Source organism: Lactuca sativa, chromosome 2 (genome assembly GCF_002870075.4).
Source record: "Lactuca sativa cultivar Salinas chromosome 2, Lsat_Salinas_v11, whole genome shotgun sequence".
Classification (NCBI taxonomy): domain Eukaryota; kingdom Viridiplantae; phylum Streptophyta; class Magnoliopsida; order Asterales; family Asteraceae; genus Lactuca; species Lactuca sativa.
In genome coordinates, this window is record NC_056624.2 from 102,828,222 (window position 1) to 102,841,817 (window position 13,596).

The following is a 13,596-nucleotide window of genomic DNA, read 5'->3' on the forward strand; positions in this document are numbered from 1 at the left end:
ATAGCTTACCCTTTTTAGGTAGTCAAAATCAAATAAGAATAAAATAAAAATAAAATAAGATTAAACAAAAAAAAGAATCATAATAAAGTTGTAGTATAATGTTAAATTAAATTAGAAATATAAATATAAAAATAATTAGTTTTATAAAAACCTTATAATTTTTATCCGAGATAACCTTTATGTGTATAAAATTGATGAAATAGCCTCAGTTGCTATTTAAGATCAGAACTCCAATTTTATAAATTTTGTAAAAACTATGTTATTTTCCATTAAAAAAATTAAACTCATCTTTGTCATGGTTATAAATGTCCATCAACCAGAAACTTTGGCATAATCCAAACCACGAGCAAAAATATGCTGACTGTTCTTGAGAATAGCCAAGTATCTGCGCCTCCTGCCACCGTTGGGGACAGGATTCTCCCGCTTACTTTCTTCGACACGATTTGGCTTTCCCGCTACCCTGTCCACCAGGTTTTCTTTTATGACTCCATTCACTCTAAACAATATTTCTTGGAAACAATTGTCCCCAACCTCAAAAATTCATTATCAATCACTCTTCAACACTTCTTCCCATTTGCTGGAAACATAATTCTATTTCCTAATACTGTTGAAAAAAAGCCCGAAATACGTCATGTAGAGGGCGACTCTGTTGCATTTACCATTGCCGAGTGTACTCTTGATTTCAATGATCTTATAGGAAATCATACTCGTAAGTGTGACATGTTTTATCCACTTGTACCTATATTGGGACATGCAAAACAAGGATCCGACTACCTTATCATCCCAACTTTTTCAGCGCAAGTGACACTTTTTCCTAACTCCGGCTTCTCTATTGGGATCACCAACCACCACTCCCTTGCTGATGCAAGCACAAGGCATCATTTCGTCAAGGCATGGAGCTCGATTGCTAAACATGGTACAGATGAGTTTTTCTTAGCTAGTGGATCTTTACCTTTTTATGAAAGAGTGATTCAATACCCGAGCTCCTTAGATGAAGTCTCCTTAAATATACCCGGGACTCGAGCTATTAATATGGAATACCAGCCTCCTCAGCTTGTTAGCCCTACAGATAAAGTCCGGGTCACCTTTGTCTTGACCCAAGCACGCATCAATGGGCTAAAGAACTGGTTATCCACTCAACTGCCAAAACAGGAATACGTATCATCTTTTTCGGTGGCATGTGCTTATATGTGGCATTGCATAGCCAAATCTTATGTTCATATTGGAGAAAGGAAGGGAGAGGATGACGTAGAAAGGATTCTTTTTGGTGTGAATTGGAGGTCTCGCCTAAATCCACCGGTTCCTGAAACTTATTTTGGTAACTGTATAGGCGCATCTTTCACAGCAAAAATAAAAACCACAGTCTTAGCAGGCGACAATGGATTTCTTACTGCTGTTGAATTAATTAGAAAGACTTTAAGTGAAACACTAAAGAAGAAGAATGGAGTGATTGAAGATTCGGAGAAGTTGATTAAGTTGCTATTTACGCCAGTGCGAGGGTTTAATGTGTCAGGATCACCGAAGATAAAGTTCTATGATGTGGATTTTGGATGGGGTAAGCCAACAAAACATGAGACCATATCAATCGATTACTTTAGTATGATTTCTGTTAATGCTTCAAAAGAGTCGGATGCTGATATTGAAATTGGTGTGTCCCTTCCTGCAAAACAAATGGATGCGCTTCTTTCCATCTTTAGCGAGGAATTGGATGCCACATTTCACTGAGCAAGAGAGTCTTTTGTTAAAAAATTTCGATGTTCTAATGTGGATCTATCAACACGTTCAACAGTTATTTGTGTCTGCTTATGGGTAGGCATGTGCAAGTTTTACATGTTATCAATAAAATGTCACTTTGTTGGTTGTTCTTATCAACATAGAAAATGTGCATATCAAAATATGATTCTTTGTATCCATAGGAGGCAAACAGACTGTTCCACTATGATGTGCACATCACTAGTCTCGTGAGTGAGTTTCTTGACTGAATTGATCTAAGACTCGTCAATATTTTGTGGAACTACTTATCGGAGGTTTAAAATAGATAATAACAGATATGTGATTCGAAAATCCGTACGGATATCCGATATTTGATTTTTCAGATTCGGGTTCGGATAGTGATTTTAAAAATATTCAATACTCCGATATTCGATATCCGAAAATATATGGTTTTAAAAATTATGTTTTTTACTATATTATAGTATTTTGAAACTTCTAAGTCGATTTCATATCTAATACTCGACATCCTTTGTTATTTTTATTAAGTTTCGTTTTATTTTTTTTATTTATGCATCATAATAAAGATTCTGTTATTTTTTAATCATTTTCAATCGCATCCCTTGCATTTTGTTATTATACGTATTTCATTTTATGTATGTAAATGCAACACTCCTTGCATTTGTTTAAATTAATATGTGTGAAAAAAGGATTAAAGATTTTCTTACTCTCCCTAAATATCCTATTACATTTGTAAATATTTGAATTTTTCATCGCATTTTTCAATATCTCTTTACATTCCACAAAAGCAATTTTTATTAGCTATTATCAGCAGACAATGTAAATTGCAAAGTTATAAATGTCAATCTATCAACAAAATTTTGAAATCGTCCTTGTGGTTTGCACAAATTTCATGTTTGGTCCATATCTTTGTTTTGCACTCCAACCATCCCTATTGTTTGTTTGTTTTTTTTTCCATATTTTTATTGTAATTTATATTATTAATAATTAAAAAAAAAAGTCAACCACACCCTCGAATCATACCACAAGTTCCCAGCCCATCTAATGTATCTTTATGAACCCTAGATTCTGGAAATCAAAAGCCGCCACCCACCATCACCATTAGCGGACTAGCAATACTATCCATACCTCTGGCCGTTACTTCACTGGCCTTCCTATCCCTCTCCCACACACCCATTCTCGAGTATAAATTGTTAGCCACCACTTATCAATACTTGCAACTAGGATTATGGGTTGAGAAGGACATGCAGATTCAGATCGACAGTTAAAAACAGAGAATAAGAAGATGGATGTAAAGGAAATAAAAGATATCATACGATTATAGATTATTTGTTTCTTTCTTTATGTTTTCTAACTTAGGTATTATCCCCGTTTATTTCTGGGAGTTTGTTTTGTCTTTCCTGCATATATAACAGAGATCCATTTTATATCTCTATGTATTCAATAAAAAAAATATAGCCAATTGGTACTCCTTCTATAATCTTCATGGTATTAGAGAGGTAATTCACACTCGATATTAAGCCTTTCTGGTGACCGTGGCGGGAGAGAAAGGAGCGGATGGCAACAAGAAGGTGGATGATGGAGAGACAATTGATGTCAACTCGTCTCTCTACGTTCATGCTTTTGAATATCCAAAACAAGTCCAGGAGAACGACATGTTACACGATAACAATTATAACGAATGGAAGCAGGAGATGGTGAATTTCTTGCTTGTGGAAAATAAGATGAGGTTGGTCGACAACACCATCAAGAAACCTTAATCAACGTCACCTATGCACTCTGCGTGGGTACGTGTCGATGCAATGATCAAAGGATAGCAAACAACTGTGACGGAAAAAGAGATCTGAACAAGCGTACAATATGTAAACACCTCGTCATAGATCTGGGGAGATTTAGAGGAACGGTTCGAAAAGGAAGGAGCTCTTCGCACCTATGAATTGAATCACACCCTAAATTCCATGCGGCAAGAAGGTACCATTGTTTCCACTTATTACAACAAGCTTCAATCTATGTGGGATGAACATCAAATGGTCCTTGCTACGCCTTGTTGTAAGTACAATGGGTGTAATTGCCATATTAGGAAACAACTAAATGAAGTGAAAGAGAAGGAAAGGGCGTATGAGTTTTTGATGGGGCTTGACGAATATTTTGCTGTCATATGCACCCAGATCTTAGCCATGAAGTAGAAACCATCCTTGGGGACCATCTACCACCTGGTGATAGAAAACGAATAGCGTATTGTCGTTTATCATGTGACTTCTGATAACCATGCTAACTAATGATTTGCTTGCCGCAACATTCTTCAAGCGTCATTATGTTTGATGTTTGTCACCCATAACTTGCTGGTTGTGCTGTAGCTAACACCCAGGGTGCGAGGTCATCAATCTCGTATAGATCTATACACAAGTATCACGCTCTCCGGGAGGAGACTCGTGTTATAAAACAAGACTTCCATGTATACCTTGGTAGGTATAACGAAGACGATGTCTCAAAAATTTCCAATGAGTTTACATATTTTTGAAATGAAACCGTTCGTATATAAAATTGTTACCATTTTCGTATTAGTTATAAAATATAAAAATAAATGAATATGTTTATATAATCGTTTCTTGGTCCCGAAAGGGTAAAATAATGTGAATGTTTTCCAAATTACACCTATTATAATTTAACATGTATTATTTCGTTGAAAACGATACCCGTTTTGTTTTAACGTGTTTTGCGTGTAACCGTTTTCAAATTTGGTATTTCTACGTAAAAGGTATTTAAACGTAATTAAAACATAAAACATTGATTTTTATATTAACACAAGTTTCTTGTGTTTTACTTGTATTCCCACCTAAAACATGGAAAAAGTTATTGAAAAGCGTATGGGTATGAACTCACCTTATGTGTGGTCGCGGTTTATAAAATGGTGACTTCAAGCTAGTATACGGGAAGGATGTTGTAATCCTAATGGTTTTAAACACACAATAGTGTGTGAATAAGATGTTTTAACAGCACAAGTATTCTATAAACACTGAATAATATGAAGGGACTTACCAACTTATATCTAATTTGAAGTGCAGATTTCCTATAACTTGAATTGAAAGGGTGAAGGAATTGGGTTTGTATCTTAAGAGTAAAATTATAAAGTGAAAGTTTACTGATGAAATGAATTTGAGGGATGCCTAATTCGTATCTTATATATGAAGTATTGAGATAAGGTTTGCATTGGTAAATGGAATTATTACCTATGGAAAACTAATTAGGATAAGATAGATAAATGTTTACTGTCAAGTTGCAAGTGTTTACGCCCCAAAAGAGGGTATACACCTCACCATAAAGTGTTTACGGCCAAGAGGAGGTGTTTTCACCTACCATGAAGTGTTTATGGTCAAAGGAATGGGGTTCACAGTCCTATGCCAACCGTGAGCACCCTTTTGATGTCATTTTAAGATCCGTAAACTCCATTTAATTGTTTATATTAGGCGAAAACTCGTTTATGAGGGTTATTTATGTTTTAAACCCTTAGTCTTTCAACCTATTTTTATTTATAACACTCTAAGTTAGCTTGGTTTTCGATCCAAACTTCTTTGTTAGTTTTTTTTAACCAAGCTCTAATACTATAGATAATACAATACAACAAGGATTTCAATGTAGTATCACTTGTTTTTGGTTAAGGTTTAGGCTCTACTAGGTCTAAAATTTCGAGTGGTGACACATAAATCTGGTAAGAAAGTTATTGCATAATGAAGATCCCTTGCCAATTGGCCAACTGACAACAAGTTATATGTAAGCTTTGGAACATGTAAAACGCTCTTGATTCGAAAACCACTAGGCAAGTTACAAACACCCTTTCCTTCAACTAGTATGCAGACACCATTTAGTATAGTAACTGGTAACTCATGTGTGGTCTCTGTTTTGCTTTCAATCCAATATGCTCTATCGATGATATGCTCGGTTGCACCAAAGTCTATAACCCAATCATTACAATGATTGTCCTTCCCTATCGTTTTAGCAATTATTTCTACGAATTCTTCAACTGAACCGTTCCTTTGTGTAAAGATATTCAGAAATTGTTGATATTGTTCGTTGTTGAGTCTCGATATAGAACCTCTTTCAGTTTCTACATTAGTCACTTTAGTCTCTGTCTTTTCTTGTCTTCCCTTTTCTAACCACCACTTTAGATAACTTACAAGTTTGAAAAAACCATCACTATTGTGACCATGTTTTCCACAAACCCCACATTGTCCCATTTGACCGATTACTTGTCTATCACCAATCATGGCAATTCTGTGGTTTTTAGGGCTTTTGGGTGAGCGACTCTTATAATCCACTCTGATACCATATGAAATTTTGTTTTGATAATAAAACTTAATTCTTGGGGAACAAAGAACAGGAGGCCTAAATAGGCAAAATATAATAAAGGAAAGTCACTAATATAGGAATAAGAAATAGAAAACATAACAGAGAATATATATATATATATATATATATATATATATATATATATATATATATATATATATATGCAATTGTATAAACGAAGATCCTCTTAACATAAATTTTTTTGCAATTTTAGGCAAATCATATGACAAATACCCATTACCACAACTGAACAGTACCCTAGAGTGTTGTTTTGATTATCAAAATCAGAAAACAGATGGATAGTAGATTTCAAATGAAGTTCTAGTTTCTGCTTGTATGAGAAGCCATTGAAGTACCTACTATAGAGGAGGGTGTGAGGGGTGCCTGTGATTAAGTTTAAAATATATGGGTAGGGAAGATATCAAATTTTGTTAATTTCTTCCGTAGAATTACTTATAGTAATCTATACAATAAAGCGACATGGGTAATAGGGTTTGGTTAGAGATGGTGGCATCTCTTGGTGGTTGAAGGAATTGGTGATGGTGAGGGTAATTTTGCTTCAAGCTTGAGCACCCTAGTGGTTTCAAGAAGGTGGTTGTGCTTTCGTTCAACCACACCATTTTTCTGTGGTGTGTATAAGCCAGTGGTCTTATTTATAACTCCATGCTCGGTATAGAAATTGACCATCCGATTTTATGTAAACTCTCCACTGCTATATCACTAAACCCTTTTGACAGTTTCGCTAAATTGAGTTTTGATCTCTTGTGGAAAGAAATAAAGAAATCATTAGCTTCTGATTTATGTTTTAAAAGAAACACCCACATTGTCCGACTGCAGTCATCAACAATGGTTAAAAAATAGTTCGTTCTTGTGAGAGATGGAGTTCAAACTTTCCCCAAATGTCACAATGTAAAAGCTCAAAGCAATCTTTTTGTTAATGGAACTAATTAGACAGGGTAACCTGGAGAAATTTTCATTAACACAAGAATCACAAAACATACTTTTTGTACCTAAAGGAGCATTCTTAACAAAATCAAAATGAGAAAGCTTGTCATGTGAGGAATGGCCTAACCTTTTATTTCACATGTCAATAGTGGATGTCATAGCCATCCTCTCGCTTCCTATAACCTCCATTCAATAAAGTCCCTTCACGCATTTACCAACTCCAACTAGCTTGTTCGTATGTTGGTTTTGCATAACACATAATGTCACACCCCCAAACTGGAACGGCGGAAACGTTCAGGGGCAGAGGACGTAATGTATAGTATTAAAACAATTGTAATAGTAATCAAAACAATAAAAATCATTGTATTGATAATTTATAATTTACATTATGTTCAAAACATTGCCTGAATTACACTAATACTAACACAAAAGATAAGACATAATACTACTATGCTCCGTCTTCGCAACGCCTGAGAGGGTATCTGTCTACTAATTTTCCTGAGAATACAAGTAGTTTGAAAAAGTGACAACATTAAAGTTGGTGATTTCATAACGTTTTTGTTATAAAAAGTATACTCTTTATTCTTTGGAAAAGTTTGTGTATTTCTCCAAAAGATCCTATATTTTCTTATTAGTTGAATGGAATGTAGTCTTAGTACCTTAAGATAAAATATATAAGTTTCTTATACTTAACGAATGAGGCTTTGAAATTATATAAGTATTCGTATTTGTTTCCAGAAATTTGGATTGTAAATCGCCTGTTTGTAAAATAATGATCTTTATCTTGGAAAATTTTATATTTTGCATAAGTTGAGTTGTAGTCTAATATGATCCAAGACCGAAAGGTACATGTATGATCAATACTTAAAGTCGTTCTAACTAGCTTTATATGAATATAAAACTATTTGAAGACATGAGTTTATACATAAAAATCCACATATAGTTGTTTATTATGTGAGTTTCATTTATTTATAAAACTGTTGAAGAGCCATGTTTTCGCATAGAAATATATGTGTTGTAAATTTTACTTAAAATAACGTGTTATCGTTTATCCCGGAAAAATCCTATATTTTTCCTTAAAGCTGATTTGTAGTCTTAATTGCCCCAAGAACGATAAATGTAAGTATATTACCATACTTAGGTTAATGACATGTAGTTTTATTCGTTTAAAAAATCATTTGAAGAGATTTGTTTATACATAAAATAAGTGTATTGTCAGTTTCACGTAAAATAATGTATTGTCGTTTATCATGTGAGTTCTCATAACCTTGCTAACTAATGATTTTCCTGCCGTGACGATCTTCAAGCGTCGTTATGTTTGATATTTGTCACCCATAACCTGTCGGTCATGTTGTAGCTAACAACCAGGGTGTGGGGTCATCAATCACATATAGATCTATACACAAGTATCACACTCTCCGGGAGGAGACTCGGGTTACAAAACAGGACTTCCATGTATACTTTGGTAGGTATAACGAAGACGATGTCTCACAAATTTCCAACGAGTTTATGTATTTTTAAAATAAAACCGTTCGTATATAAAATTGTTACCTTTTTCGTAATAGCTATAAAATATAAAAATAAACGAATATTTTTATATAATCGTTTCTTGGTCCCGAAAGGGTAAAATAATGTGAATGTTTTCCAAATTATACCTATTATAGTTTAACATGTATTATTTCATTGAAAATGATGTCCATTTTGTTTTAAAGTGTTTTACATGTAACTGTTTACAAATTTTGTATTTCTACATAAAAGGTATTTAAACGTAATTAAAACGTAAAGCGATGATTTGTATATTAACACAAGTTTCTTGTGTTTTACTTGTATCCCTCCCCCCTAAAATAAGGAAAAAGTTATTGAAAAGCATAGGGATATGAACTCACCTTATGTGTGGTCGCGGTTTAGAAAATGGTGACTTCAAGCTAGTATACGGGAAGGATGTCGTAATCGTAATGGTTTTAAACACACATTAGTGTGTGAATAAGATGTTTTAACAACACAAGTATTCCATAAACACTAAATAATATGAAGGGACTTACCAACTTATATCTAATTTGAAGTGAAGATTTCTTGTAACTTGAATTTAAAGGATGAAGGAATTGGGTTTGTATCTTGAGAGTAAAATTATAAAGTGAAAGTTTACTAATGAAATGAATTTGAGGGATGCCTAAGTCGTATCTTATATATGAAGTATTGAGATAAGGTTTGCAATGGTAAACGAAATTATTACCTAGTGGAAATGAATTAGGTTAAGATAAATAGATGTTTATTGTCAAGTTGCAAGTGTTTACACCCCAAAAGAGGGTTTACACCTCACTATAAAGTGTTTACGGCAAATAGGAGGTGTTTTCACCCACCATGAAGTGTTTATGGTCAAAGGAATGGGGTTCACAGTCCTACGCCAACCGTGAGCACCCTTTTGATGTTATTTAAGATCCATAAACCCCATTGAATTGTTTATATTAGGCAAAAACTCATTTATGAGGGTTATTTATGTTTTAAACCCTTAGTCTTTCAACCTATTTTTATTTTAAACACACTAATTTAGCTTAGATAATGCAATACAACAAGGATTACAATGTAGTATCACTTGTTTTTGGTTAGGGTTTAGGGTTTACTGAGTCTAAAATTTCAAGCTGTGACATTATCCCCCCGTTACAGGGAATTTCGTCTCGCAATTCAAATTCTAGGTGGTTATTCATGAATAAAGAGGTAGGTACTTCTTCTGTTCTATATGATCTTCTTGTCCACAAATGAATTCTGATCCTTACTTGGTGTTCTGGCGGATCGTCACTATTGTTTCTGCTCTCTAGATTGGTAGGGAGTGTATAGTTTTGGTTTACTTGTTTAATCTTATTTGAATGGTAGAATGCTCACTCATAGTCTTTGGCATCTTCGTCCTGAAGTTCATGGTAATACTCATACATGATCCATCTATCATCACCTCGTGCATACAAGTCGTATATAATTAAGATTGATAAGGTGGTCGGATGGGTGACTCTACCCCAAGTCCACAACCAGACAAGGAATAGGAGATAGGGTGGAAACATACATTCTAAGTCCGTATAATCTTAATTATATAACACCCTCGCCTATACATTTAACAGTGATAGTTTAACTGTATTCGTCCTTAGTCCCTATTCATTTCTTGTTGTATGAGTGGTATTCCTGGGAGGTCTGTTGAATATACTTTGGGAAGGTTACGGACTTCCAGAACATCCTCCGTGTTCCTTGCTTCCAATTTCTTTTCTACGGAGTGAGCTAGGAAGGCGTGGTACCCCTTCGCATGGGTACTTCTGAGTTTTGAAGAGAGAGAGAGAGAGAGAGAGAGAGAAAGAGAGAGACGATATGGAAGTTTGTGTCGGGTTTGTCGTTATGGATTGAAAAGATTCCGTTAGACTGTCGATTAAGACGAAGGATCTTTTTGTAGGAATGGAGTTGATATGGTGAGAACTAAATGAATTCACGTCAAATGACAACGTAGGTTTGGAAGGAGTAATTTGTTTAGAGCAATGGTGTATTCAGTGTATATGTCCTTAATACTTTCTGTTTTATCCTTGATACTACTATTGCTAACATATCGTACCGTGTTAAGCGAGTACTAGCAATACGAGTGCTTCGATAATTGACAACAATGAAATTTTCATAATATAATTCCTACTAGGTCCCTCTATAATTGCTTGGTGTATACAAGTCCTATATAATTAGGATTGAGAAAACGATCAACTGAGTAACTCTGTCCTAAATCCACAATCAATCAAGAAACAGGAAATAAGGCGGAATCGCTTACTCTAAGTCTGCAGAATCTTAACTATGTGTGGCCCTAATATATACACCAAACCCTCATAGCTCACCTGTAAGGATCCTTAGTTTTTATATGAATGATGTGTTTTATTCGGATCAGGGAACAATTTATGATTTTTTCTTTAGTTGGAGACACTTCATTGAAAATTTGATGCTTAAATGTCGTTTTAGGAGACGTACCAAAAATCCTAGTAGGGTTCCTTGTTGCTTCTTCATGTACTGTTGCTAAACTTCTCCCGTTCCTCCACAATTCCTCTCTGTTGGACAATATCTTTTGAAATGTCCCATTTCACCACATAAATAGCATACTGGACTTATTCCAGCATTGGGGGTTGAAGTGATGTATTGGGTTGGAGTCCTAAAGTGGTCGCCGGTGTGCCCTTTCTTATTACACCTATTTCAATACATCTCCCGGCAAGCTCCGTAATGGTGGTAGTTGCATTTGTTGCAGTTTGGGAGGTTTCCTAAATATGGTGTTTTCTATGTTGAGGTATTAGGGCCAGTAGGGGTAAGGACTGCTACAACTTGTTGCCTTTTGGCGGGTCCTTAAGTCGAGTTGTCCCTTTTCTTCTTCCAGGGCCTTGTTTCATATATGTCGTAATTAGTCGAAGTCTATAATGTACCCTTTGTATATTTTTTAATGTATTTACTAAGGCACTTTAGTTCGAAGCTTAGTGTCTATGCCTTAGTAATTTTTTGTACGCTTTCTCTCTTTCCTATAAATAGGGTTGTTTACTAGAGTTTGATAAGCGTCCTCTTTACAAAACCTGTCTTTGTACTTTGTAAACTTTGAGAGCGTAATTGAGATGAAACAAGATCTTATTTACATCCTTTGTTCAATCTCGCATTCTTACATACTCTGATTTGTTACTTACTCGATTCATTGATTCATCAATTGGTATCAGAGCAGGAATCATATTCCTTGATCTGATTTTCACATTTTCAAAAAGTTTTGAATCAATTTTTTGGTTCAAAAGTTTCCGCACATTTTGAAAGTGAAAAATTCTCTTAGATTTAAGGTTGTGATTTGATTTTGGATCAGAATTGTTGAATTGAGTGTTCTACTTGATTTTGTGGATCATTTCAGCTAATCATTTTTAAATTCTCGTTGTTATTTCAAAAATCTCTAAAACCTTCATTTGATCATCATGGCGAACTTCAATCTCAATTCGATGACCTCTTTTTCTGTAACGACCCAAATTTCAAGACTAAAAATTTCTTTTATAAAACATTACTTAAAACACAATTATCAATCCATAACATAATCAGAGCAGTAATTTCAAAGAATATATTCATTATCAGAGCAAAACATCCAGGCTGTCTAATCTAAGGTGTGTGCCATGCGATCACCCCGAGCTCTTCCCTCCGCTACCAGAAGTACTAGAAACCAAAACTGAAAACCGTAAGCACGAAGCTTAGTGAGTTCCCCCAACCTACCACATACCATGCATAAACACATACTGCACATACTGGGCCACGCCCGCTATTCTGGGCCTCGCCCCATACCTCGGGCCTCGCCCGCTACAACGGCCCCGCCGCTCCAGGCCTCGCTTGGCTTCGAGCCCCGCTCGGATACAGATCTGTTTCACTTAAGCCTCGCCTGTCATTGGGCCTCACCCGCTAACATATACTAACACATAAACATACGCATACACTAAACGTATACCACCGAATCCTGTTCTAAAGGCCTCACCAATCCTGGGCCTCGCCCATGTCCTGCAAATGATGAGTCATGGAACCCTGTCCACACTCCTATTGATACTGAGATATGGGCCCGGCCCACACTCACTCCTTCCCTAACCTGAGCCTCGCCCTTAACTCTGCTACTAATGAGATATGGAACACCGTCCATACTCTGCAGTTGGTGAGATACGGGACCTCGCCCACACTCACCCTCCTACTAGGCACAAACATGTCTCACATAGACAACAAGTATAACTATCATGCAAACCATTCCTTGGGCACCAGCCGCTAACATTGGACCTCGTCCTGAATATCATACTAGCATACTGTGCCTAGGGCTAACCCCCGGGTCTTCCTACTCATAACTATATGGGCCGACATTCTGGTCGTAGACCCATCCGCACAAAAGGGAAACTCACCTCGAACTGCTGAACTTGCTAATAACCCAAAGGATGCTGACCGACAACTTTCTAAACTGCTGAACTTACCAATATCAATATAACAATTAGTCTAACTGATCTCCGAAAGTCAACTAAGTCAACTCTGGTCAAAGTCAAAGTCCTGGTCAAAGTCAACCTTCCAGGTCAATCCCACTCGCCAAGTCTGCCTGCTGACTCACCGAGTTCATACACTCAAGATCCTTTCATTTGCGACCTGGGTCGCTGAGTCAGCCGCTGACTCGCCGAGTCTACCGATTTCCGAGTCCTGCCATGTCCAACTCACCGAGTCTCCACTCAACTCACTGATTCGAGTCTTAACTCAAAGGGGTTTGGGGTTTCGCGACTTGACTCACCGAGTCCAAGAACAGACTCGCCGAGTCCAAGGCAATCTTCAACAGACTCGCCGAGTTGTTCTTCCAACTCGTCGATTTCCTGTACAACTTCACCCAACTCGCCGAGTCTGCCCATGTGACTCGCCGAGTCGCTCTAGATCTTAATCCGTTCAGTGGCTTTTCGAGCCACGCAGGGGCTCCAAATCATAGATCCGCTCATCCAAAGCCTATTCCTCATGTAAAGTTGCAAACTTTACGTGTAGCTAAGGAGATCTAGGCCCAAAACACTCCATACTCGGGTTTAAGACAAC

The 13,596-nt window shown here is 36.3% G+C and overlaps 1 protein-coding gene across 1 annotated transcript; it reads left to right on the plus strand.

Moving 5' to 3' along the window:
• Positions 1–256: 256 nt before the first annotated feature.
• Positions 257–1,872, plus strand: LOC111886295 (malonyl-coenzyme A:anthocyanin 3-O-glucoside-6''-O-malonyltransferase). Its single transcript, XM_023882528.3, has one exon. The coding sequence runs from the start codon at positions 355–357 to the stop codon at positions 1,723–1,725; it is 1,371 nt and encodes a 456-aa protein (XP_023738296.1). The 5' UTR covers positions 257–354; the 3' UTR covers positions 1,726–1,872.
• Positions 1,873–13,596: the final 11,724 nt, after the last annotated feature.